This window comes from Clinocottus analis, unplaced genomic scaffold (assembly GCF_023055335.1).
Source record: "Clinocottus analis isolate CAN_PGR_092001 unplaced genomic scaffold, fCliAna1.0.p SCAF_2, whole genome shotgun sequence".
NCBI classification, from domain to species: Eukaryota; Metazoa; Chordata; class Actinopteri; order Perciformes; family Cottidae; genus Clinocottus; species Clinocottus analis.
This window is the reverse complement of record NW_027175931.1, coordinates 6,132,609-6,159,050: the sequence shown is the minus strand read 5'-3', so window position 1 is coordinate 6,159,050 and position 26,442 is coordinate 6,132,609. Positions and strand designations below refer to the sequence as shown.

The following is a 26,442-nucleotide window of genomic DNA, read 5'->3' as shown; positions in this document are numbered from 1 at the left end:
AACCACATTAATCTCAGTATTTGCTGACACCAAAATAAAGCAGTGCAATAAAGTCTAACCAACCTGAAGATTTAAATGAAGTTACAGTAAATGTAATAGAATTGAGTTTGTTAATTTGTTTGTGATGGGAATGTCCTTCTGGGAAATCTGTGATGACAGCGTTTTATGCACAACACAGTTATTTATTGTATATAAGAAGTGTAATTAAAAAGTTAATTTAAAAAGTTCTAAAACATTTTTTTGTATGCAACATGATCATCTGTGTTATGACCACTTGTGATAGTAATACTCATACTAATAATATGTATAAACTTTATTAAACAATGTGTTAGTAATATATTTCAGCTGTTGATATGATCTTGCCTTCTAGTTTTTGTTTGAAGCCGAGCAGCTGTTTTTTTTATACTAGCTGAAGGTTTGTTTTTTGGCTTATCCCTGAATACAATTCATTCATTAAAACACAATTGAATGACTTCTGTAACTTGATTTTCAAATGAAAGATCAATATCACTGGTTTGACATTTTGGAGGATGAAAAAGACTGATATAAATAACAAAGTTACCTTGATAGCACTGGAAATGTAATCCATGGAATAAAATTTCTGATCATTTGACAACAACTTATATTTCAGTAAAAGTACTCTGACCAAATTCAGGTCAGAGTATGATCACTCGTTTAGAGACACTAAGTTACCCGGTAAAATCACTGAGATCTTGAATATGAATAACTTGCCCCACTGCACTTGTCTCTCAGCCATTTCTTCCATACACAGCATAAATCAGCTCCTCCTGAGTGAAGTTCAAATTGAGTGAACTGTAAATAACCATAAACATCGCTGTGTTTATCTGACTCACCTCGGTTTGGTGTCTCTGTGCATCAGCGGCGAGTGTCCCACGCGGTGGATACATGTCAACAACGCCGCCTTTTTCTCACTCTTGGTGCTCAGCCGTGCCACCCAAAACTGTCCTGTTAAATATTACCAAACTCAGTGCGAACTTTGCCCCGTGCTCCACGCTGATGTAAATATGGAGTGACTCAGACCGCAAACAATACCCCTTGAAAAGTCCCCAGTTCCCAGGGGGCCTCAGAAACTCCATCCTCGTCCATTGAATGGCTTTGGACACACCGGATGACGTCTCTGTATGGTCAACATGTCAGATGTACAGTAGGAAGCTCTCCGTATGCTTTGAGAACCTTTAGCCAGCAGTGTGGCGCTGGATGGTGAAGTCCGTCTGTCTGTCACGTTTGTTCACCTCGTTGGTCCGGACTAAAATATCTCAACAACATTCAGAAGAATCTGATTGACCTATTCTAATGAACCTGAATATGACATCTGGATGGCTGGTTGAATCGACAAGTTTTCTTGAGCTTACTTGACTTATTCCTTCTGCGGGCTTGAAAGCATTGCCTTTATTAATCATCCGTGTGCTTTAAGAAAATGTTCTATCTTTGCCTTGATGAATTTTATGTTCTTAAACTAGAAGAAGCTCAGAAAAGGAACACCCATCCCACAAAAGATCTGACTGGGTGCTCTTCTTTTCGCAGTTCATGTTGCAACTCCAGAAACCCAAATGAATGTGCCCGAGCACTGAAAAGGGAGTTTTTCATGATATGTCCCCTTTTTAGCCTCAAATACTTTCATAACGTAGCAAATATTAGCACGCTATCGGCTAAAATACGGTGGTGAACGTGGTAAACATTATACCTGCTACACGTTAGCGTTAGCTGGCAGGTGTTTAGGTGCAGCATCCCCGAGTTGCCAGCATGGCTGCTGACTCCTAGTCTTGTTTTACGATTTTTTTTTTGGCTGGTATGGCCTTTTATTGTGTTTTCTTTTCATTTTGGAAACGAGGAACATGGATTCGTCAACACCAGTGAGCTGCTTTTCTGTTCACCGTTTCTTTAATTAAACAGCGGTTACATGACAGCCTATTGTATCCTGTTGACAACGCTTACATTGTCTCGTAAAGTGCTCGCCGAATTTCTATGGTGTCGAATGCCCCTCCTCCTCCTCCTCCTTTCCCAGGATCTCTTTGGACAAGGCACTTGCTGTATTTTCCTGTTTGCCCCTGCACTGCTCTCCCTTGACAATGGTGCACTGATCTATAAATATGTCAACAAAAGACTTTAAAATGAAAATAGAACCACTGAGGTTTCTTTCTATACCAGTCTAGTTTATTGCATTTTCCATTGCATCCAAGACTTAGTCACATGGTTCACTCTTCATTCAACAAAGTGCATTGGTTAGACAGCAGTATTGGCAGGAGTAATTGTAGTGGTGGTGGAGTAGTTTGCGGTATATGTGCGTAGTCTTTTCTCATGTGGCCATTAGAAGTCGTAGTTTGCATTTATACATTCACCTGGTGGAAGGAGTCAACAAGGCACGGCATTGGTAAATCTGCTGAACACACTCGAGAGTGAGAAAGAACCTTTGGGTCTGAAGTCGGCCACAAGCTAAGGTATGCCAAGGTAATCTTTTTTGAAAAGGTCGCTGTCTGTTTGTGTTAGAAAACTAGAATTTCTAAAAGTAAAACATGAGAAATATGTTTGAGTCTAACAAAATAACTGATTTGCATTTTACAAAAGCTATTCATTAAAAACAAACTGACATCACTAGGCTACACTGCACATTTTCATTACAGTCTCTAAATGCAAAATATAAAAATTAAGTCAACATTGCAGTCAAAAGGGAAGGGGGGCAAATGTGGACGTTAGGACGTTTGGGACGTTTGGATGGCGCCTTCAAGCACATGACCGGCAGTTTCCAGTGGGGTCCAGTGTGGCCTTGGGGAGAGGTGGAGGGGTTCAAGCGTCAGGGGGCAGGGGGACACGTAACGGGAGGCTCCTTCAGGCTGAAACGCAAGTCCAACAGGAAAACAAACGTCAAAAACGAGGTCACACATTTTCCCAGCAGATCGTGGTGGTGGCTGAGACAGCCAGCACCACCACCGCTACGCCTGTGCCACCACCCAGCGTGCCCGCTCCTCCGGAGGCACATCCGAAGCTCACTTAGCAGCTTCCTCTAACAAGGCGTGACAGGGGCTCGCAGGGGCCGGGAGACAGCTGAGGGAGGACGGAGACGAGCGTCGCCATTCCTTCAAAAAGCTTGCTCTCTGGCTCTTAATGCAGCGGGTCATAGATGCCTGACATGCAGAGAGGGACTAGAAGACATCCTTTGAAGATTAGGATTATTATTATCATCATCATCACCATCGTCGCTGCGACTGCCTCAGAGGAACAACAACAACAACAACAACAAAAAATGGAATAGTGGGATGTTTTTGTTATGGCTTCAGATGATCCCCAGGCATTTTGTGTGCTCACTGAAGCTGTGTGCAGATGGAGCCAGTGGTGGCATTCCCTTGTAAATAAGCTGCGGCATTATTTTGTTTCCTCTGACTGAACACCTCAAAGTGCAAGTCAACGACGACCCAACGCAAACACCAAGGTGGAGCAAGGAGAACGTCAGCGTTAGTATTAGAAGAATAACTCTTTATGCAAAGGCGAGAACATTACTTCCCAGTGAATGCTTTAACGCTGCTCCACGGGCCCAGTATACAATGTAGATAAAGCAGAGAGGTTTGAGTAATTGCCTGTTATTATTCGCTGGCCTTTGATTTGATAGCAGGGTCAGAGAGGCACCCAGAAGCAAAACAGTTTAATTAATCTGGTTACATAAATGCCAAATGTAAGAGCCACACCAAGTGGACCTATTCGTCCTGCGGTGTGTGACGTTTGCTACCAATTCACATAATGTGTCACTGCCCTCCAGTGGTAAAGCAAAAGCACTGACACAAAGCCGGGAAGAAGGCGTCGCATTTTACCTGGATAGTAGCAAATCAACATCAACGAGGTCACATGGCTCTAACTACTCGGCCTCTTCCTCCTGGTAAAAGAAAGAATCATGTATGAATAACAAATAGGAAAAACAGAAGTAGAACATTCATAAGGATGTGCTCTATGCATTTCTGTAGAATTGCTATGTGATTATAGAGTCTGAAGTTTCATGAAATATCAAATAATTCGGTACAAATGGGCGCATCCCATGTCGCTCGTTGTGTCAAAACGTCGTCTCAGCACGTCGTCTCAGTGTCCCGGGTTAGACCTATCGAGTGAGTGGGGCATTAAGCTTCGTGGATTTAAGAAAGAAAAAAAAAAGGATTACAGTTGGATCTGCTTAGTTTGTTGCACAAATAAAAATAGACGACGATTCCTTTGACAGATGGTGAAAAGAAAAGCCAAAAGATTGTCTTTTCCCTTATTGCTCTTCTAAAATGAGTGATTACTGGGTCTGAATAATCAAGATGCCCTATTAAAGTGTATTTGTGTCCCCCACAGATCCATCCTCTAAACGATTTTCTGCAGGCGTGACAAACAGGCAGCAGTTCCGATGTGACAAATTGGGATTTAACTGGTGGCAGAAATACTACCTGTGTTTCTTCCAAGTCTTCTTCTTCTTCTTCCTCCTCCTTTGATGTGTTGAAAAAAGAAAGAGAAAAGACAGGGGAGGGGGGGGGGAGGATTGTGTGAAGCCACGCTTCAAATGACAGCAAGGTGAGACTTCACGCGTTAGTGCTCGTCGGGAGGGTGAGTTAAAAATGGAGAAGAAGTAACCCGAGAGAGGTGCGGCCGGCAGCGACCACAGCAGGGGCGAGAGAAAGGGAGCTAATGACCCACGGAGTTGCGTTTACCCTCAGATGACCTCGGTGGGACAAGAGTGGTGCTTCGGACGGCGCACCATGGAAGATGATCTTTTCTATATTTTGTTTTTGAGCGCTATCATTCAGCTGCAGTGGCTGAGAACTGCTCCTTGTTGCCACAGTGTGATGTCTGCCTCCTTGACGTAAACAACACACTCTGACGGACAAAGGGAGTTGAGTCCTTTTTTATAACCAGACGCCACAATCGCTTGATTCCCTCCTGTGGTACGAATTAAGATAGCGGGCGTCAAACACTATCACCCAAACAGATCTGCGCGCCCCGGAAACTAATTAGGCAGCAGTTCATAACTCGGGTGGGTCATCTGATGTCACTCGATATTTTTCCCTCCTGGTGTTGCGAAACAACAAGAAGTGCTCCATCACATCTGTCATCTTTGGAACTTGTCGCATCCACTTTGTTTCAAAGCGCTCTTGGCAAAAAAGAAACCAAAGGTATGACTTCTTCTTTAAAAATAAAAAAAAAGGTCCCCCTGTCAGGTCAGAGTGTCCCCTTTCCGCACAGCATCACCAAACATGTCCAAGTTACGGTCGTGTGCAAACGGGCAGAGTTGAACAACACATCAAATCGTTCCACCTGTTCTCAAGGCATCAAAACAAAAACAAGTATGAAGACGTCTTGACAGACTCTAAGAAAAGGCCCGAATAAATGTTGTGTCTTTAATGCAACACTGAACTAACGACAACTACTGTGCGGTCAGACGCCGTCTTGAAGTAAAGCTCAGCTGTGAAAATCACAGCTGAGTCACAGTCGCACTATGTGCACTTGACTTCATGACATGCCGACGGAGACAGCAGGAGTGTTTGCCTCCACCTGTGATGTCTTTGTGTCAGATCACGTGTAGAAATCTCAATATGATTCACACACAACACAACATATATATAAATATATATACCTCTTGTACTTCAGCCTCTTCTTCTTCCTACAGAAGATGAAAGCATGTGGTGTTTAGGAAAATAAAATGTCACACAGAAGGAAAGAAGTGCAACGCAATACGTTATTTGGAACACGTGGCCTGTATATGGACTTGCATTTTTGCTCCCTCGCAAAATCCACATGTCATATTTCTCATGCTGCACACCATCAGACAACTCCATGTAAAGTAACCCATAAAATCCATGCGTCACGCGTAGAGAAAGACCAAATAAAGGGGAAGCACAGTTCAAACCCTACATTTTATACAGCCTAAAAAAAAAAAATACAGGATGCCACGAAACAGAGACAACCTCACTGCCTTGTTTGTCTTGCTCCTGTAAGAGAAGTGGGACAACAAGCAAATAGATGGAAAGGAAGAGGAAAGCAGGCGAAGCAAAGCAGCGAAGCATACGTGACAGAAGATCAAGCTGGAATGTCTCAGAGAGGCGGAGATCTTTTCACACAGCATATGGAACAGGGACATTTTATGAACTGGACTTTTTTATTTTTTTATCTTAAGATCTGGTTAAGTCCGAATTCTCTCGGGAAGTGAACCCAGAGCTAAAAGCAATACTGTGAGAAAAGTCGCTGAGCTGTTCACAAAAGAGTCCCAACCAAGAAACTTGGAAGCTTAATACGCAGAAACAATGTGATCCAATGCATCGACCTGCTTTCAGGAGTGTGCTGCTTTCAATGTCGCTAGAGGTCTTCTTATATGCGCAAAAAAAAAGAAAAAGAAAAGTCCTCACTGCCGTTTATATAGCTGATTGCTGTGAGGACACTGTAAAAACAAATAAAGGCTCCCAGGATGTCTGAATCAATACTCTTATCTGGAGAGCATGAGGGTTTTAGTGAGTCAATCGAACAGAAACTGTAAAAGTGCGTGGGTCAAAAGCAGAGATTTCAAAAAAGGGTGAGAGACGTGTCTCTAACAGCAGCCCAAAGAGACAAGAAGAGATGTCCTGCCCGTGTGTGAGTGCATGCTCAGATGTGTCTCTGTGCTTGTGTGAATGCAAACAGGGATGCAGAAGAGGTTAAGCCTTTGAGAACGTATAGTCAAGTCATTGCACACATACTAGAATGCAGTCTCAAGCTAAATTAGTCGGTCTATTGCATTATTACCTTCCTAAAAATTGTATTGGCAAAAGGCTTTTACGACAAGCACTGGAGGTCATACTTTCAATCGTCACTGCATTTGTGAGTGGAGAAAATACACACTTGAGGTTGCGAGCAAAACCTCTTTAGTATGGCCAACAGTGTTGTGCTCATTCTTATTCTGACTCTAATCACTCCTCGGTGAGACAAAGTCCACTAGTTATCTAGTGAAGGAATGCTTGATAGTCTGGGAAGTGGTGAAAGGAAGCAATACAGGAAACTGAGGAAGGACTGAGGCAGGTTAAAGAAACATCAGGTGAATCTACCTCAAGCTGTCGCAGCTCTTCTTCCTCCTAGAAGTAAATAACAGATAGCAGGTCAGCCGGCTGTGTGGGGAGCAAAAGAGCACCACAGGCATGCGCTACCGAAAAGCTCTTCTGATTTAAAATGGAAACTACATGGGGATGGTTGAGGTTGTCAGGAGGCAGCTACAGAAACTGGGAAGAAATGAGGAACATGATGTTAGAAGAACGAAGGGGATTAAAATGGAGTAGAGTGACGTGGCGAGGGAAGATAGAAGGGGAAAGAAAGGTGAAGTGAGCACATCAAAGAGTATACGGATGAGTGGGAGCAGCAGGCCAAGCCCATCCCACCCGAAACCAGAGCAGCCTTCCCTGATCTCCGAAACCCACACTGCTCAGGACTATACGGAGGAGCCGCAGAAAGAGACGATCACCGACGCACAGTTACCTCTGACTGCAAATCCTCTTCCTCCTGGAGGGAGCAAACCAAGAGATGGACAAAAGGGCAAAGAAGGGGTCAAATGCCGAGCGTGCACGAGGAACAAGAGTGCAGCAGGGCCTCTGAAACGGATGCATCGACGTGAATTGAGTGCTTTCGAGTGTGTCGATTTTAGCCGGCACAAACGAAAGAGACGCGCCAATTCTTACGTGCAGCTACATGGAGAAGAAGGTGTGGACTGTGTGTAACCTCAAATTGGCGATAAGAACTCAATACATGTTTTAAATGCAAACATGCCTCGTAATAGTCAGTAAATCACTGCCAAAATGTCTTCTTTATATCTTTTTCCCAGTGGTGTGAGGCGGTTAAATGTGTTTGATGGTCATGAAATGCATTCTCCACACGAGAGTCTGGCAAACCGGCTGAACTAAAGATATTAGTTTTTAGGTGCTACAAAAAAATGTTTCAGGCATTCAAATGCTTGTGAATAGTCAGAGGGGTGCTTAAATTATAAATACCTACTACCCTTGTACAGATGATGGGAGAGTTTACACTAAAACCTGAGTGATGTACAGTAATTTACTGTCAGAGTGGGGTTGAAGCTCCTAATATGGCTGATGGTCTTCTATCTAACATACTGGACTATAGAGGGTTGTGTTGGATCAACTGAGATTAGCTCACATAATTAGGAAAGAGGATTATATATTTCAACAAAGATTTTTAGTAAATAGGTTTGTTGTAAAATAATACAACTCATTTTAAAAAGAGAAGAGAAACTCTCAGAAATTTAAACTTCAATAAATCATTTTTTATGGCTCTTAAAATCTGCGATGAACAAAAAATCTAATCCCATTTCTACTTTTTAAATATCAAACAGCATGTGAGAATTAAAACAAATTAATATTACAAGTTAATAGACACCCAACAAGTTCAACTCATGTCAGTAATCGTCATTTTAGACAACATTTTCAGATCACCCGAAGCAGACATTGGTGTGTTGGTAAACTTTCGATAAACTCACCTGTTCTTCTTCCTCCTCTGCTTGGGCCTGCTGACAGAAGAGATAAGGTGGTATTAGAGGGGTCAGGCTGCGCACACAGTACAGACTTATCCCCACACACATAATGCATACGGTAAATTCACACAAAAACACAACAGCATCCACAGAGCAGGCTCATTGGACCAGACACGTGGGGTGTTTGCAGGAGCCCACTGGCAGACCTGGACCAGGACGGGTGACAGTACTGGGATATATGCAGTGGAAATGCGGGATGGAAGACAAAGTGGTGGCAACATCATCAGATACAAAGACACATGGAGAAAAAAAACCTAAACACAACCCTGGACAGAAAGTTGCAGAAATACAGCAGTGAAAAGGTTAATCGTCCAATGGTGCTGAATAGACGGTGAGCAAGAAGAACGGTGAAGAGGAACGTCACACACTTTTGGTTAATGAAAACTCAACCCTGAGAGTGACTCGACAGGGAGATGCAGGACGAGGACGACAGGCACTCAAAAAGGAGGCAAGCCCTTACAATGGAAGAAAGGGACATTCAAGGGACAGTCGAGATGCTGAGGGGCGGAGAAACAGAGCATTCCAGGAATGATGGGAAGGTGGAAGAGAATACATTAAAATCAAGACATTCGAGGGGATGGAGGGAGAGGCAAAACTACGGGAGGTTGGATGGTTGAATGGCAATTACTGTGTCTTCTGTGACCTCGTCTGTTTCTTCTATTGCCTCCTCCTCCTCCTCCTCCTCGTCTGCGGGGGCCTTGTCTCCTTCCGTGACTTCGCCATCTTCTTCTGCTACTTCCTCATCGCCACCCTCGGCTTCCTCCTCCTCATCAGCTGCCTGCTCCTCGTCGTCGTCGTCGTGTGTGTTCCCATTTCGCTCCTCCACCGGCACCTCCTTGTTGTGAGGCGAGAACAACAACTAGCGGTCAAGGAAAAGAAATGACTTGGAATATTAATGGCACAGTTGTTCAGGCACTGGTTCGACGGGGAAAAGAACATCCAGCTTGTCAATAGGAGAGGTTCAGAAACTCAAAGGGTGGGTGTTAGTCAATCCTGGGAATAAACGGGAGGAGGGGTAGGAGTTAAAAGGTGGAGACCGCCGCCTCAGTAATTCCTTCACAAAAAACAAAAGCTCGTTATGATGCATCATGAAATGAAGAAAGTCTTTTTTTGTCACATGTGGGAATCAGTTATTGCCTCAAATGAATAATTAGACAAAAGTTTATGTGCCAGATTTCTAGATATTAGTTCATCAGAGAGGGTTGAAGACAACTGTTTCCCCCCGTTTCCATTCTTTGTGCTAAGCTAAGCTAACCGGCTGATGGCTACAGCTTAATGACAATAAGATTATTTCCCAAAATGTTGAGCAGTAATAGCACATGGCCAGCCGCACTCCTGCTGGAAATGCACTTACTACTTTGTCCATGCATTATATGCTGTGGAAAAACAAAAAGGCAGATAACGGGTTCAGCTGAGCCGAACTCTTCAATTGTGTTTTTAGCTGAGAAAGTAGAAAATGATAAATCTTGAATTATAATACTTAAAAAGTATTCCATTTTAAAAAGGTGGTTCATGCAGAATTTAGATTTAAATGTAGAAAGGGAATGACATATGTTCTTCGGTATCTTCACATCTGGGCTGAAGTGTCAAAATGAAATGAGATATCTGCAACTGGAATTACAACAGTCCTCATGAGTCAGTTGCAGATATCGGCAATTCACGGAATTGTGGATATCTGTAATGAGGAACCCCATCCACGTGAATGTCAAAAGTAGTTTGAATCTCACGCGTCAAAATGTAATTACAGATATCTAAAATTAAGTTTCGAGCAGTCAGAATATAGTTATAGATATCCTAAATAAGGGCTTTGCCTCAGCACAATGATATTGCAGGAACTGAAGACCAGCAGGGATTTTAATTTGGGAGGAAAATTGTTATAAAGTGACTGGAAACATAAAAATCACAGCACGCTTCTATTTTTTTTCTAAGTAAACATTAATCAAAACCACAATGATGAAACAAAACATCACATTTTACAATGCAAACGTACTCCACTCTGTTAAGTACATCGTCGTCGAGGACGGTAGGAACATGATGCTTCACACCTCCGCGGCAGTCCCAACACAGCGACGCAATGTCACCGCGATACGACGACTCAGCACATTGTGTTATTGAGAAATAAAAATGCTCTCTCATGCAGAACTCCAAATGATTAGTCAGTTGTGATGACGGGGACAGAGAGCGGAGGAGAGGAAATTAAAAGTCGGTTTCAAGTCGACAGGGATGGAGAGAAGTTACGCTGGGTGGAAAGGAAAAGTTGAGAAAAGAAACACGGGGCGGGGAGGTGGGAGGGGGTTGAAATGGAAGTATCGACGGCATTACTATTGATTCATCAAGGCTCTCCTCGGCATTAGTTTCCTCGGCGTGGGTCCCGTTCTCCACAATGAGAGCCTTGTCGGCCTGTTCGGCTTCCTGTGTCAATGAAATTGTCAGGTTTAATAAAAGTGTGTCACACAGAACCAGAGCTTGAACCCTTTAGATCGCCAGCCAATATGGCCTCTCTGTTCAGAAAACACAAGTTTACTGTATCAATTTCAACAACTTTTTGGTTGCAATTACATGTGTTTCATCACCTATGAATTATGTGACAGGCATCAAGATGTGACAACATGATTGTGTACCTTCCGTTATTCTTAAATTAGTTCTGCTGCCTTGTAAGCCCATGTGGGCTGTAAGCGGGACGTATGCATGACATAGTAATCATCAAGTCATCATCATATACACACACACTGGTATTTGATGTATATTTCAAGCCCCTATGCAGGCTTTAAAGTTGTTTGATTAGAAACTATTTTGATATTTAATGTACTGTTCAACTAGCGGTGATTTATCATGCAGAAATACCAAATATATCACTGCAGATTTAACATGTTTCTCTCTTGTGCTGTTAGTTTGACAGGAAATATAATATAATAATATGAAGGCATCATTCTGGCCTCTGGGATATAGTGGCGATCTATTTTTCACTATTTTCTAACAAATTAATCTAAACTTGTTGTTTAATAACCCGATGATTGCTTGATTCATTCTTTTCATTAAATGGTTCTTGTGAGACTCCAATTTTTCTTCCACTAACTTTAAACCTGCTATTTAAAAAAACTATATATATATAGCTCTTTGATAAAACACCAGATTTACAGTCTGGCATAAGGTGGGGGGGGGGGGGGGGGCGTGAAATTAGATTATTTCTGTCCACAGAAGAGAAAACAGAAAATAGTGTCTAACCTTTGACCCGGGAGGAGGAGGCAGCCCCAGGAAGGCATACACCATGTTGTCCTCCTTGGCGTCGAAGAATGTTTCATAATCCTGCATGAAAACAAAAGAGAACGTTCTTTAAAAATCCACTGCATCGCCCGTTCCCACTTACTCGTTGTGTGCATTCAGTCGGTCAGTTCGGTGTGGAAATCACAAATACAGTCAATCCATAGAGTCTTTGCTACGAGGACATTTCTGTGTACAAACCCCACAGTAGCCCTCTTCATTGAAGATCTGAGGGGGAAGGGGGATGCCGTTGGCGGGCTTCTTCTCCTCGGGGACGTTCTGCCTCATCCACATGCGGTTCTCCTCGTTGCAGGCGATGTCCAGCTGAGTGTAGTCCACTCTGAGAGCCTCCAGGAAGCCGACCACATCTTGCTGCTTCTTCTTGATCTGGAAGGCAGGAGAACGCGTGACACACACGTTGAGAAAATCAACATCGACCGCACGGCATGTGAGGAAGAGGCTGTAATGTTTAACATCAGAGATTGAAAGTGGCAGTGTTTTTGTTTTTACTAAGTGTGCGCCACCTTTTCCTCCATTATCCTGTCCTACATACAACTAACTACATCAGAATCAGCTTCATCTATATTGGCCATATATATATATATATATATATATATATATATATATATATATATATATATATATATATATTTATATATATATATATTGATATTGATATTTGAGTAGTTGTTCAAACACCAATACCAAACATGTTGCAGCACAATGGATATAACTATATTTTGGATTGATTGACAAGAAATGTAAAATAATATTCATACATTTTATTTGTATAGCGCTTTAAAAAGGTACTTAAAGCACTTTACATGGTAAAAACAGAAACAATAAAACCAATAACAATACAAACGAAAGATTACATAACAATGATAAACAAAACAAAATCATAACTAACAAGATATCATCTTGGGTTCTGGGATGAAGTGATGGTCGAATTTACATCCATTTCGAAGATATGAGACTAAACAATGAAGCTACTCACTTGGTGGGATCTGGATTTTGTAAGATACAAAGTAGACTAGACTCAGTAACATTTCTAAACACAGTATTGCATCAATCCCAGTACACGCTGGATGGAAAACAAAACACACACACATGAATCTACTCGAGAAGACAAAACCCAACACCGTTATCCAGCTGGGCCACCATGAAATCCTGTGCTGGTTCAAACTGCTTATTTAGCTCTGCCAAAAGTAGATCTAGAGGATTAATTCAGCCCTCCCTGCTTTGGCCATCACCTCACATAGTGTTTAAATCGTTACTGCGAGGCACATCTGATCACAAACGCTCCGGGAAAGGCTTGTTTGTAAGGGTCAAAATCTCCACCAGCACCGGGTTATGTGGGCTGAAAGCGTCTCCATATCGGGCTCCGTGACAGAGAAACACTTTTGGGAGCCCGTGTTCTCGTTAATGCACAATCTCTGCATGTGACCCACTTCGACTTCGACTATTAAAAGTATTGAACAACGGCAAGAAGGGTAAAAACTAAAGCATCCATCATTTACGCATGCGAAAATCACACGCAAGTGACATTCATTTTGAGGTACGCGGCGCTCTTCAGTCAGTGTGAGGGGGGGGGGGGAGGAAAGTCCTGCTCGGTGTTTGAAGAAGTATCCTCAACCGGGGGAAAGTTGATAAGAACGGGCGGAATACTCACCGCAGTGGATCCCGATGAAGAGGCGAGAAATACTTTGATAACCATGTTGTTGTTGCAATGTATTTCGTGGAGCAGGCTATTCAACAAGTAGGCTCTTAAAGGAGCAGGCGGCCTCCTCTATTATTAGAGCTCACCCAGGACGGAGACATAGCACTGAGATCACACACACACACACACACTCGAACACACACACACACACACACACACACACACACACTACACACACAGCAGCGGCTATTTCTGTCTCGGGGCTCCATTAATGCTGGATAGGCGGGTTGGCCCCTAGGGGCGCAGCGCCACACGGGCTGATTGGCAACTTCAGCTGTCTGTCGGCGGCGGGGACAGAGGAGTTCGCCCTCGGCTCCTCGCGGAGTGCATATATGGACAGAAATAGCACTGACCAGCACTATAGGCTGTCAGGCTTTGGTTTCCAAACGCAGGGCCTCGGCCCCGTTTGGGGGCCCGACTGAGTGAGGGGCAAAAAATTTAAATGTTTGTTTATATATATATATATATATATATATATATATATATATATATATATATATATATATATATATATATATATATATATATGTAAATATAATTTATGTTGCAACTTTATTGCAAGAAGTTTTTGACTTTCTCTTTTCATTTGTTTTAACCATTATTTCCGTTGGTTACCGTTACCGTTGCCGTTTTTAGTCATTCCAAAACAGAAAAAAGGCCCCTAGCGACTGTTGGTAAAATAATGTACCGTTAGCCTCATTAGCTCCTAGCTATCTATCTTTTGTTTACAGCCTCCACCGTCAGTGCAACAGGAGAGAAGGATTGTTTGCGTTAAAGGTACGATGCTCTTCTTAGACACAATTATAGCTTTGTGGTGGTGCAAATGTTCCCCAAAGAGAAGTTGTTCTTACAAACTCCAAACAGAGATTGTACTTATTCATTTATTTATTGAACTGAGCAACACAATTTAAGTTGGTTTATTTACCCCCCTACAGCGTTGTTTGTAGTTTAAACTGGTAAATGATCTCCAACTTATATTTTCTTGTGTGTAAAATCACTGATTTCCTTAAATTGCTCGTCTTTTCTCAGAGCGGAGAAGCCAATAGAGAAGCGATGCAGAGCCGGAGGCAGCAGGCTCTCAAGGGGGAGGGGGACAGTGATGCTGTGAGATGCAGCACTGACACCCCCAGGTGGCCCTCTCCCTCCAGACTGAGATGTGACTTAAACGGATCACACACATCTGACTCTGAAGACCCGGATGAGCGGATCACCGACAAGGCCTCAGAAGTCCAGACGTCAGACAAGTGGTCGGAATGGAACACACGGGGAAGAAAAAAAGGCATTTTACTTAACATGATTGTGTTATAGACCTTGTGTCTATATGTGTAAATACACTCCAAATATATATACACACAGACACACACACACACACACATCTATATATTGGATGCAATTCACTCTTCTCCAGGTAAAAAAGCACAAGGGCCCCAAAAGACAAACCCCATTGCAAACCGGCATTTCCCGAAGCTGCCCCCAATCAGGCCCCTGCAGGTTTCAGAGCCGAGGATCCTGTCGACCGACTTCAACTCCATCAGGGACCTGGAGAGCCAGGTGTGGGATCTGCAGCAGCAGCTGAGCGAAGCCAGGACTGAGAACAAGCTGCTGACGAGGCTCCAGCATCGCCACACGGTGGCACTGCAGCACTTCCAAGACTCCGAGGTCAGCATCTCCGAGGTTGGTTGGTTTTGTTTCTTTGCTAGATTTGAATTATTGCCACACAAACTTAGATTTGAAAGTAAGAATCAAATCACCTGTGTGAACCATCCATCCTACACCTGGTCCAGTTTGAGATTCAAATAAAAGCTTCTCATCGCGCCCCCTCTCTTCAGAACCCCCCCCCCCCCCCCGTATTTTACTATGTATGTTCTTTAGCACTACAGCAATGTTCTATTCATTTCTATTGACGTCATTCCCAGATCCTCACAAGCCACAGGAACGAAGCCAGAGTCCTGCAGGGGTCGCTCCGTGAGACCCGCGCCTGCCGTGACAATCTGGCAAGGCAGCTGCAAATCACAGAAAATAAATTGCTCAGCATGAAGGCCAGTTTCCAACACTTACAGCTGCTCAGCCAGGATCACAGCCTGCTGGAGAGGGAGGAACTCACCTTAAGGCTTACCAGGGCCTCGGCGGAGCTGCAGGACAAGGACAAGAGGATATCGGTATGGAGGAGCAGGAGGGTGGGATAGTGGTGGGTGATGCCGTTCACGGTTTGATATGTGTGGAGTTGTCCGGTGAGACTCCAGAAATACAGACAATACTAATACACAAAGGCATAAATGAGGAACGAGGATGTTTCATAATTTCGTTCACTTTGCTTCTTCTGTAACGCAATATTCTAGGATTTGGAGAGGAATCTTAAATTGTCCAAGGCCTCATTCAATCGTCAAATAGTCACTGAACAAAAGAAGATCAACGAGGCGAGAAAGATATCCTGCTATCTGCAAGAGCACATACGTCAGCTAAACAGGGAAATTCAGGTGAGTTCAATAGAGCTGTTACTCAGGGGATGTTCTTTGCAGCATTAGGCATACCCTAGTAGACCTTGTTAACATACAGCATTGTTTATTGTGCAAGCGACTGCATTCAGTGACGCATTCAGAACCAAGCATTTGTTGAAAGAAATGTAGTTAAGATGTCTTGATCAATATTTTCCACAGACGTCCCACCCATGATTGAACCGCACTGAGGGTTTAATGCTCATGTTTGACGTTGTAATCCCAGCTCGGTGGTCTACAAAGACACAGAGAAAAACAAAATTTTCCAGGCATATTTCATATTTATTTTATGGTTACAATATCTGCATGTTAGAGATATTTCATAACAAACTATATATACCGTGTATATCTTTTGTTTCCGCTTTACAGGGTAAAGAGAGAAATCTGGAAACACACAATATTTACTCCCACAGGTTTTTAAAAGGACCTTCCCAAAAAGGTATATAAAACATAACAAGCTACTCAAACTCAGTTTGGTCAGATTATATTTGTTAAGTCTCAGTTTTGTCAGAGTTGTTTTTCTGATTTACAGTCAGTGAAAGCAAGTTGGTTCAAACTGATGGATTAGTTGCGAGTCCTTTGGTGTTTGAACATGCGGAGACTGAGGAGAAGCTGGAAGAGAGCTACGTGAACTGGGTAGGATTGAATTATTATGTTGTGTATTTTTTACATCATACCATTTTACTCGTTTGCCGGCGTATACGAGGGTACAATTGTTAGCAAAGAACCTCGGGGTAACTTTTGACAGCAGCAGACCAGAAATATAATTCAAGCTGATTTTCATCAATTAAGAAACATCTAAAAGATATATATATATATATATATATATATATGTATATATATATATATATATATATATGTATATATATATATATATATATATATATATATATATATATATATATATATATATATATATATATATATATATATATATATATATGTATATGTTCAATTTGAACAAAAATGAAGGAAAAAAAAATCCTACATACTTATATTATAACAACTGGATAACAGTAACTTGCTTTTTTACTTGTTTTGACTCCCACTTAGTCTCACAATTGCAATGTATCAAAAACTCTGCAGCCAGATTATTAACTTCTAGAATCTAGGATATATAATAATACCTGTTAGACTCTACAGCAGATTAAAAATGGTTTCATTTCTGCATCACTTCATAGTTCCTCTTCATGCTACTATTTTATTTGGACTTGATTGTCATTACATGTTTCAATTGCTTTAGTAGTTGTTTTTTTTCAGAATTTGCCTTCTGTTTTACAACGTAATTCTGATTTTGCATCTTTATTTTTTAATACAAAATCTAATAATTTAGAAAGCACTTGCTAAAACTTGAAAATTGCTGGACATTTGAAGACATCCTTACTACTGGAGTGTTTTCCAATCTATATTTTTTTGTCACTTATGAATGTTTTCTTATCAAAGTAGTTTTTTCTCTCATTAATAAAGTCTGTATATTGTTTCAGTGTCGTTACAATACAGTGCAGGAGTCTTTGGCAATCGAACATCCAGAGAAAGAGGTTTCAGCAAATGCTTCATTAGAAGAGAATCAGCAATTGGAAACTGAGATCTGTGAAGGTGAGCACACACAATGCACACATACAAAGTTGTTGGAAGAGATATTACCATAGAGGTACTGACCCACCAACTACACTCTCACAAAAGGCGACAAACAGTGTGGGGTCTTCATAAAGGAGCTCAACATGCGTCTTGTTTTAGAGTCATTCAGTATTTATTAAAAAAAAGTATTAAAAAAATATGTTCTCAGACACCAATGAGCAGTGTGGTTGTTCAGAAGAGAGCCCAGAATATCAAACAGAGGAAGAGTGTGCCGAAGAAAAAGAAACCTAAACTCTCCAGCTGCCACACGGAGGAAAATTTGATGAGGACTATGTTGTGTAATTCTCTTGAATAAATGATCGTTTAACCAAAAGCTACACACGTTCCATTGTAATCTACTTTTAGTGCTTTACAATTTTACTTCAAGGACTACCCAACTTGGTTTTGCTTATAAATTCCCCAATTATATCATTAAAGTATTTTCTTGATGTTTTATTTTCTTAAAAAGGGCATTTCAACATTTCAAAACCATTGTTTTGATACAATTCAGTCAAAACATTCTCACAATTAACTTAAAAACATTGTAACAAAAAAAAGAGTCACCATTAAAAGAAATCAGCAATATATATATATATATATATATATATATATATATATATATATGTTGCACAATTAATCAGCCAACGGCAAAATGCACTGCATTTCTACATGTTGACCAGACGCAGCTGGGAATGAAACAACACAAAATAAGGCTTTTATCAACTGAATATTGAGCAATAAGTTAGAGAACGAGTGCATTTAACTCAGCCGCCATTTCTAGCTGACGACATGGAGACCCAGCGTAACCACTTTATTACAAACCACCAGCCAGCATGTGATTCCCACGCCACCTGAAGGGAAAGAACAGCTCTGTCAGTGAAGTAAGAGAGTAGGGAAACACAGCAACACACACACACACACACACACTACCTGCAACTCCTGTTGGAAAGGCCACAAGGCGCTCCACTGGGGCAATCCACTTGCTAGGGACCACTGTCACTGGATCAGAGTAATACTTCCATATCAAGGAGATCATCACAGCAGCCTGGCAATTAAAAGAAACAAAATCTAAGTATAAATACCTAAAGGCTATATTTGGTTAGCTTGTCTTAATGCTATCAAACTTTTACATTCCACTCAGAATTAAGTACTTTGAAGTAAATAACTTTTACTGGATTTTCTATCAAATCGATGGTTCATTTTTAAATGTTTGGTCCTAAAGTAGCTTTTTGAGTCTCTCAAGGTTACATTAGAATTAGCACCCACCTGCAGTATGTAAAAGACGATGTTCACCACCCATTTCATCTTGGCTTGATGCGCTGTTCTGGATTTCACTGCAAATGTGAGGAAGGAACGCCGCTGTTAAGACTCAACACACAGATTTTTGTGATGATGGGTCCTTCTTTATGAGAGAGAAGAGGAATGAACACCAGCGTTGGAGAGGTGCCAACACAATGCAAGTGTAAAGAAAAATAGTTTCACAAAAGAATATTTTGTGTTAATTTTTAAGATTGAATAGCAGATTTGTATTAATTAATTGTTTAATGTAGGCAGCGAAATATCAATATGACAATTCTGGATTTGTTTTACAATTTTCTTTAGCTCAAATGTTATGTTTAGATTATGTTTGTCAATGTTATTACTGTCTTTATGTAAATAGCGGTTTAAAAATATATATATTCTATACAGGTACATAAAATGGTTTGTCTAATAGTGGATATTTCCTACAAATATGTTTTGTTCAAACATTGGCGAGGTCCCCTTGATCAACACAAATAGAGACCACAAGGCTACTACTGTTGTGAGAGCCATAATCAGAGTAAAGCTAGTCACATCAAGTAGAATATTGAATGTATAGCTTGATGATGGGAGATTTTAAAGCGTTAAGAGAAATACAATATAAAATCAGAAACACCTTTGCTCTGCTGTGCATGTCTATCATATTTAATTTTTGACTTAAGCCACTTCCTGTCAGTGCACAAGATAATCCTGAGGGTGTGTGTGTGTGAAGGACAGTAACAGGCGGCAGCTGTTCCCACTGAACACTGGGTAGAACACTGGGTATGTCATCCTCAACCTTTTATGGGGATGTACTAAATAACAGGAACACTGACACAAAACAAATGACCCAGCAATTAACACTCATGTTCTATTAAGTGTGTTGAGACCGTCACAGAAATGTTGATTTATTTAGGGAAATATTTTGTAGTGTTGCTGTACTACTACTACTACTACTAATACATTTTATTTATATCAAAATGTTCAAAGTCACTTTACATGTTTAAAATCAACATAAACAAGGACATCATATAAAATCACAGCATTAATTACACATTACTACTACCATGGATATTAATATTTTTTATTCACTTTTGTCTCTCACCATGTGTTTTCAGCTTGTCTGTCATCTTGTTGATTTTGCGCTCCAGTCGGGCATATCTAGCAAACTCATCCATCATGCTGATCGAGGCCTGCTCCTTCTTCATCTCCTGGACTTCGACCCTCATCTCGCTCTCTTGCTCGGCATCTTTCTGCACCATCTTTGAAAACTTGAAAGAAGGAAAATCCAAAATTACTCAGTTCAATTAACTACCCAGTTTAACTGAAGTGTGTGCAACCATTTAGTACTATTTAGTAGCTCAGTGACACAGTTCCTCAATGGTCCTGCAGGACAATTAAAGGTTATTATTTGTGTATGTTTAACAACTAGCTAGCATGCAGATTTCCATTTTGGAACGCTATTTATTTTTTAGCAGTTAACGTTACTTCGTTTTATAAGGTTTCTATCGCCTTCCGACATTGGAACAAGTATGCAGCACAAAATGTTCCCCTTTCATGTGGAGCAACTAAAACCAGGATCCGGATTAAACTCCACCCTCTGACTGTATTGTCTAAAGCTAACAGCTAAGCTAGTCAACAATAGTCTGAGACGAAGCCACATGACATACACCAACACTCATAATGTCGGTCATCAGTTTATAATGTGCCTTCAAGGCGCACATTTAATATATCCGAGAATCCTACTTACGAGAGAGGATATGGTCGGTAGGAGGGTTTTCATGAGATTGCACAGAAAAACCGACACCAGCACAAGAAACCACGCATAGCAAGCCGCCATCTTTGTTCCTCCTACGCTCCAGCAGCCTCCTTGTTGCAGCTGCGGGACAAGACGACACAGAGAAATTGCATAATAATTAGGCCGTTCGGGTTATTCTGGTAATGGCGGTTTAAAAAAAGAAAAGCACAAACGACGAACGCGTTTGTGATGTTTATGATGCACGTTTGTTTAATCAAAGGGCCGTGAAATGTCAAATAATATGTTGTGCTGTATGTTGGTTTGATATGTTTGTCATGAGAGTTGGATGGTTACAAAATAGTTGTGGTAAAAACGTGATTTGATCTTGTGTGTCTTTTTCAGGGTATATAAAACGTGTATATGTCAGTAAGCATGGGTATTTAAAACCCCAAAAAAGAAAAGACACCACACACAAATACACTTAGCATTCTTCATTGGATACATCATATGTTGCTTGTGCCTGTACATTCTTAGTTAATATCTTTGTTGCAATGCATTTGTCCAAAATCTTGCGCACACCCCTGGGAACAGTGAGATTAAAAAGTGAGAGCTGGCTAGGCCGATTGATTGGCACACGATCCTGCCCACACAGGTAAGATGTTGTGGTTCAAAAATGTGTTGCCTCGGCCCCAGAGCCAATCACTGGAGGTGAGGGGCGGGACAGTGCTCTCCCTGCTGGGTTGGTAGGATGAGGAATAAAATATACCGAGAGGGTGATCCAATCCGGTTAGAGCTAGTTCTAGTACTGGTCCGACCGACGTTAATGTTAAGTTACAGACGACTCTGAAGGTGTAGGCTGAGGTGTACAGCTGACCCACATTTCATTTAGTTTCCCAAACAGCGAAAGGCTGCGTTATTCTGTCATATAACTAGATATATCTGTCCTACAACCGCAGCAACAATGGGAAGGAGAAAAGTAAGTAAAAAAAAAAAAAAAACAGAACCGTCTGCATTGTGTGAAATGTAATGTATGCCGTATTAATTACTAGCATTTTTAAGCAAAAAATATATATTTTACACAGTGCATGCGCTTTAATGTAAGGTTATGAGTACTTGCTACAATGTGTCCATGTGCATGCCTGAGGTCCGCCTTTTGCTGTGATCACGTCTGTCGTGTCGACCCTGTTGATACAGGGAAGTGGCGCCCTTTTACTTAGTGCAGTGCAACGTGACTTCTTTTTTTTTTTTTTTCACCGAGCACGTTTGCAAAAATAAATTTATAAAATGCATCGCCTCTTCTAACGCGACTACTTGGCGGCTAATTTTCTTAAGAAAATACCTAATCTGGCGGCGGTTTAATAACATATTTGGTTGACATCCAACAAAGGGGTGTAACCACCGTCGATGAACAGGTTGCCATTTCAAAGAAATGTATTCCTTATTTGCCGCTGGAGATAACTTACTCTGTGGATGTGCTACTATCTCGGCATTTATTTGCCCTTGGTATATGTCGTTGTATTATCTTCGTATTTAAAGCCCACGCTGTATCTGTTTTTTTTTTTTTTTTTTTTTTTAATTGTAAAGCTGCTACGCGTCACCCTTAATGTGTCTTTTATATTTTTCGACACTGCAGCTGAAAACATGCTTGCATTAAACATTAATAAGCCCGTTTCATCGAGTCAGGGAAGTTTTATTGCACACTCGCGTATTCGTCGTGTTTGGCATCATAAAGGTGATCCATTGCGTTTTTTTGGTGAGGAAATGGGAGCGCGCGTGGCGGTAGAGGAGGAGGCTCTTCCCGCGTCTCTCATCTATGATAAAGCAGCTACAGCCACGCGCCTGCTCAACAAAAACATGTCGATTTCGTGAATGCTGCTGTGCTTGGCGGGGCCAAATATCTATCCCAGTTTAAGGTTGCATAATTTCTTTGTGGCCAGGGGGAGAGAGAGAGGTGCCCATCCCCCCATGCGTTACACGCCCACATTAGCGCCGTCATGAATGGCTGTCGTGCATCATTTTTTGTCTATAACACTTCTTTCTCTCTTTCTTTCAGGGTACCAAGGACAGTCAGGTTAGTATCTACATTTTAATTTACAGACTCAGCAAAAACTGCCCGTGGCACCCCAACCTGCGCCCAAATGAACATTTTGTTCTATTTTTTTTGTCAGGACAAAAGAGACCGTCTGATTTGTTACCGGGTGGCTTTTGATATGATTTTAGTACAGACTACTGGTAATCATGCAGACAAGAGACTGATTTTCGAAGGAAGGCATCGTCAATTATTTATTTTAAATGTACATGTTTTATTCTAAACCTGCTCACTCTACTGGGTTCAAGGAGCTGCACAGCCTCTAGGAGGCGTTGGTTATTATAGAGCCCCCTCCTTCCCTCCAATTGATCTCTCCTTCCATAATTTCTTTGTGGCCAGGAGGAGAGAGCCCCCCCCCCCCCCTCCTTGCGTTACACGCCCACATTAGCACCGTCATGACTGGCTGTTGTGCATCTTTGTTTGTCTATAACACTTATTTCTCTCTCTTTCAGGCTGATGAAGAAACTCAGGTTAGTATCCACATTTTAATTTACAGACTCAGCAAAAACTGTCCGTGGCACCCCAACCGTCGCCCAAATGAACATTTTGTACAATTTTTTTTGTCAAGACAAAAGAGACCATCTGATTTGTAACAGGATGGCTTTTAATATGATTAGTACAGACTACTTTCAATTATGCAGACAAGAGACTGATATTAGGAGGACAACAATGTCAATTATTTATTTTAAATGCACATGTTTTTATTCCAAACCTGCTCACTCTATTGGGTTCAAGGAGCTGCACCACCTCTAGGGGGCGGTGGTTATTATAAAGCCCACTCCCTCCCTCCAATTATGCTCTCCTTCCAGTGCCCGGATGCTCCATGAAAATTGCTTGTGTGTGTTGTGCTCACAAATTCTTACATGTCAACAATTCATGTTGGGTCCGTGGTGTTTTTCAATAAAATCCCTCATCTTTTGCCCCCGAGATGACGGTGTAGTTATTTGGCGTTAATGTTGATTTCCCAGCAGCAGAAATCTTAGTCAACCATTCACTATAGTGCCTGTTATGTACATGATGAATGAGTGTTTGTTTGTTTCATGAAACTAATTTGCAAATAATACTATTTTGATTTGCATGTTCTAGCATTTACATTTCTACAAGGACAAAACTTTTGATACTTCTCATAAACTTAAACCAGCCTTTAGTCTAGGTTATGGATTTGATTATTACACTTTTACAAACTGATGAATAAACTACATGCAATTGTTTCTATCCCACATGCACTGTCCTGTCTGTTTAATTACACATTTTATTAGGGGAGGTGTATTTTTATTTATTTGTTATGTATCGTGTGTATAATACTTGCAAATGACCTGTCGTGTTGTAGGCTAAACCGCCACCAAGAAAGTCCCCACGGTTGCAACCAGTAAGTTCTGCATAGACAATTTACATATAATATGTGCATATTCTACTATTACTATGCTCACTTTGATGCTGTAACATGCACATAATTGTACCATGTGTTTGTGTTCCAGAGCAAGGTGCCAGAAGCAAAAATAGTAAGAATATAATATTTTTTGTTCACAATAAGAGCACAGTAATTTCAAATAGGTCAAATCTCAGTTGTGAAAATTTGGCAGTGCGTTTTACGCTGCATGCTTTGTTGTTTACACGGTAGGTAACTGCAAAGACAGCCAAAAAAACGGCTAAACCAGCAGCAGAGCCCAAGGGCAAGGCCAAGCCTGAGGAGAAAAAAGAAGAACCCGAAGTTGAGAAAGAAGAGGCTGCGGCAGAAAACGGCGAGGAAAAAGTTGAGAAGGTATTAAAGATTTTTTTTTTCTTTATGACTGCCATGTTAAATCGCCAATGTAGCAAAGATACTTTTTAAAATGATATGGCATGTTTTTGCCATCCTTCTTCAGGTTGCTAAGGGAGCAGATAAGGCAGCAGCGGAGAAGGCAGATGACAAGGCTGACGCTGAGGACGAGGAAGAAGAGGAGGATGACGATGAGGACGAGGAAGAAGAGAAAGAAGCAGAGTAGTTGTGACACCCTGGGACTCACTTGCCAGGACTCCCTGTACCTCGTTTCTTGTACAATGCAGAGAATATTTTTATCTACTATTTTCATAAGACAGTAATGTTTTTAGGTATCCGATTGCAGAAATGCTTTTTTTTTTTATTATTATTTTTTTATGAACTACAAATTCCATTCAGTTTCACAGTTTCTCGGTCACTATGTTTTTTTTCTTATTATTTCTCTGGCTTCTTATTTGGCCTCCTTAGGTTTTAGTTTTTCTGCATGACATGAAGTTATGCCTATATCAGGAATTAAATGTTCAACTTCGGGGGAGTTTACCTGAGACATTCCCGAGGCACCTTGAGGGATTTTGTAACCTGTACTGTTATGGAATTTAAAACATCGTAATATTATGTGTTTGATAGGGAATAGGATGATTAAATGTTTGAGAGTTGTGATCTATGCTAAGTCTTGTTCACAATGTTCACTTAAATCATGTTAATTAGTCTTGGACTTGTTTTGATATGCTATCATTGATGGTACATCTGAGGATGGTTAGACTAATCCATACTCTTTGTGCTCAAAACAAAATGCATTACAGAGCTTGTCCCTCTTTGTTCTTTTTTTGGGGGGATTACTGTATTTTCACCTCAGTCTACAAAATGTATCCCACATATTTGTGGATATATACATTGCGGTTTTGGGATTTTTCTTCCAATGTACAGTTTCCTTGGTTTTTAAATAATAAAAAATAAAAAAAATGTTTTGTTTTGTTATAACTAAAATGTCAATTAAAATGGGAATTCTTCTGAAGCTTGTTACTCATTGATTTATGTGTCTAATGATCCAGTTAAAAGTGGTGTTTTCGGGTAAGTTATTACCTGAAATTATTTATTCATTTTTACCACTTGAGTGAGAATTACCAGGCAGAACCTTTTTCGCCAGGTTGTTACAATGTAGGCCCCTCTGTTCCCCAATTTCTAGTATCTGGAAGGCAAAGGGTGGGAAAGTTCTATGACATTAAATGTAAATGATTGGTAGGTAAAGTTAGAAAGAGCATAATTTAACTTAATTGTTAAGACATAACATAGGGACCTCCCGATATAGTGCCAAAAAAGTGTTAAATGCATATTGTAATGCATAAATATTGCACAATTTGAACATTTCTGAATGTTGGTCAAAACAATGTTACCTTCGATAAAGCCAGGAATTTATGGGTTTAGGACAGCATGGCTGAAATAAATGTGCATAGGGGCCTGTACAAAAATGTGCAACTTGATCCCGAATGAACCTTCCACTATTTATATTGTGCAGAGTATTTCTTTATGGGTACAATCTTAGGTCCCAGGTTTGTTATATTGTAATTTGAATAAATACATTTTAACTGACTTAATTTAGGAATATGTGTCATTTAAGTAAATATTTTACAGTAAACCCAGGACCTGTGGTGCCCTGGGGTGGTTTCCTGTTTCACCTGGTTGACCAGCTTGGGATCCGCTGTCCTGGCCTATAGGATATCTGAAATGGTGGAAAAAGTGGTGGAAGAAGAATCGGATTACTTATACAGTAAAAGTAGCAATAGTGTATAAAAGTACTCATTATGCAGAACGGTCATTACAGAATAACAGATTTTATATTACTGGATTCTAATTATTGATGCATTAATGTGTACGCGATATCACTTAAATATTACATCTGGTGAAGTTGGGGTTAATTTTTCTTCTGTTTATATACTGCC

General features: G+C 40.9%; 4 protein-coding genes across 21 annotated transcripts; 2 read left to right on the top strand and 2 right to left on the bottom strand.

Annotated features, from left to right (window-relative positions):
• Nucleotides 1–2,153: 2,153 nt before the first annotated feature.
• On the bottom strand, nucleotides 2,154–13,654 carry sh3bgr (SH3 domain binding glutamate-rich protein). Of its 16 annotated transcripts, none has more exons than XM_068585622.1 (10): nucleotides 13,479–13,654; nucleotides 12,008–12,193; nucleotides 11,771–11,851; nucleotides 10,868–10,957; nucleotides 9,174–9,380; nucleotides 8,492–8,518; nucleotides 7,480–7,503; nucleotides 5,615–5,641; nucleotides 3,825–3,886; nucleotides 2,154–2,852 (listed from the first exon to the last, which is right to left on the bottom strand). In XM_068585622.1, exons 1-9 carry the CDS (start codon nucleotides 13,521–13,523, stop codon nucleotides 3,869–3,871), a joined length of 705 nt encoding a protein of 234 aa, XP_068441723.1. In that variant the 5' UTR covers nucleotides 13,524–13,654; the 3' UTR covers nucleotides 2,154–2,852; nucleotides 3,825–3,868. The 16 variants fall into 16 exon arrangements, with proteins under 16 accessions (XP_068441723.1, XP_068441724.1, XP_068441725.1 ...); XM_068585623.1 differs by having other exon boundaries at nucleotides 9,189–9,380; XM_068585624.1 differs by lacking the exon at nucleotides 7,480–7,503.
• A 150-nt stretch (nucleotides 13,655–13,804) lies between these two features.
• LOC137790977 (lebercilin-like protein) lies at nucleotides 13,805–20,213 on the top strand. 2 transcript variants are annotated; one of them, XM_068585615.1, is made up of 10 exons: nucleotides 13,805–13,948; nucleotides 14,258–14,303; nucleotides 14,556–14,805; nucleotides 14,935–15,200; nucleotides 15,443–15,685; nucleotides 15,866–16,003; nucleotides 16,391–16,460; nucleotides 16,554–16,657; nucleotides 17,506–17,617; nucleotides 17,808–17,976. In XM_068585615.1, the coding sequence occupies exons 3-10, from the start codon at nucleotides 14,580–14,582 to the stop codon at nucleotides 17,888–17,890; spliced, it is 1,242 nt and encodes a 413-aa protein (XP_068441716.1). In that variant the 5' UTR covers nucleotides 13,805–13,948; nucleotides 14,258–14,303; nucleotides 14,556–14,579; the 3' UTR covers nucleotides 17,891–17,976. The 2 variants fall into 2 exon arrangements, with proteins under 2 accessions (XP_068441716.1, XP_068441715.1); XM_068585614.1 differs by lacking the exons at nucleotides 13,805–13,948; nucleotides 17,808–17,976 and adding an exon at nucleotides 20,035–20,213 and having other exon boundaries at nucleotides 14,164–14,303.
• get1 (guided entry of tail-anchored proteins factor 1) lies at nucleotides 18,249–21,823 on the bottom strand. Of its 2 annotated transcripts, XM_068585633.1 has the most exons (6): nucleotides 21,768–21,823; nucleotides 20,667–20,795; nucleotides 20,022–20,187; nucleotides 18,905–18,972; nucleotides 18,569–18,683; nucleotides 18,249–18,489 (listed from the first exon to the last, which is right to left on the bottom strand). In XM_068585633.1, the coding sequence occupies exons 2-6, from the start codon at nucleotides 20,754–20,756 to the stop codon at nucleotides 18,416–18,418; spliced, it is 513 nt and encodes a 170-aa protein (XP_068441734.1). In that variant the 5' UTR covers nucleotides 20,757–20,795; nucleotides 21,768–21,823; the 3' UTR covers nucleotides 18,249–18,415. The 2 variants fall into 2 exon arrangements, with proteins under 2 accessions (XP_068441734.1, XP_068441735.1); XM_068585634.1 differs by lacking the exons at nucleotides 20,667–20,795; nucleotides 21,768–21,823 and adding an exon at nucleotides 20,405–20,545.
• Nucleotides 21,439–25,517, top strand: hmgn1a (high mobility group nucleosome binding domain 1a). The gene is made up of 7 exons (XM_068585636.1): nucleotides 21,439–21,630; nucleotides 22,708–22,725; nucleotides 23,196–23,213; nucleotides 24,074–24,112; nucleotides 24,222–24,245; nucleotides 24,365–24,505; nucleotides 24,609–25,517. The coding sequence occupies exons 1-7, from the start codon at nucleotides 21,616–21,618 to the stop codon at nucleotides 24,726–24,728; spliced, it is 375 nt and encodes a 124-aa protein (XP_068441737.1). The 5' UTR covers nucleotides 21,439–21,615; the 3' UTR covers nucleotides 24,729–25,517.
• The last annotated feature ends 925 nt before the right edge of the window (nucleotides 25,518–26,442 follow it).

Excerpts from the sequence above, each read along its gene's own strand:
- sh3bgr (XM_068585616.1), bottom strand. The coding sequence starts at position 13,523 with ATGGTTATCAAAGTATTTCTCGCCTCTTCATCGGGATCCACTGCG. Across the intron at positions 8,519-9,173 it reads ACGAGGTCACAGAAGACACA|GCCCAAGCAGAGGAGGAAGA; the intron begins GTAATTGCCATT and ends TTCTGTCAGCAG. Across the intron at positions 7,083-7,479 it reads AAGAGGATTTGCAGTCAGAG|GAGGAAGAAGAGCTGCGACA; the intron begins GTAACTGTGCGT and ends ATTTACTTCTAG.
- LOC137790977 (XM_068585615.1), top strand. The coding sequence starts at position 14,580 with ATGCAGAGCCGGAGGCAGCAGGCTCTCAAGGGGGAGGGGGACAGTGAT. Across the intron at positions 15,686-15,865 it reads ACAAGGACAAGAGGATATCG|GATTTGGAGAGGAATCTTAA; the intron begins GTATGGAGGAGC and ends GCAATATTCTAG. Across the intron at positions 17,618-17,807 it reads GGAAACTGAGATCTGTGAAG|ACACCAATGAGCAGTGTGGT; the intron begins GTGAGCACACAC and ends ATATGTTCTCAG.
- get1 (XM_068585633.1), bottom strand. The coding sequence starts at position 20,756 with ATGGCGGCTTGCTATGCGTGGTTTCTTGTGCTGGTGTCGGTTTTTCTG. Across the intron at positions 20,188-20,666 it reads TACCGACCATATCCTCTCTC|TTTTCAAAGATGGTGCAGAA; the intron begins GTAAGTAGGATT and ends CCTTCTTTCAAG. Across the intron at positions 18,684-18,904 it reads TCGTCTTTTACATACTGCAG|GCTGCTGTGATGATCTCCTT; the intron begins GTGGGTGCTAAT and ends TTTAATTGCCAG.
- hmgn1a (XM_068585636.1), top strand. Across the intron at positions 24,113-24,221 it reads AGTCCCCACGGTTGCAACCA|AGCAAGGTGCCAGAAGCAAA; the intron begins GTAAGTTCTGCA and ends TTTGTGTTCCAG. Across the intron at positions 24,506-24,608 it reads GCGAGGAAAAAGTTGAGAAG|GTTGCTAAGGGAGCAGATAA; the intron begins GTATTAAAGATT and ends ATCCTTCTTCAG.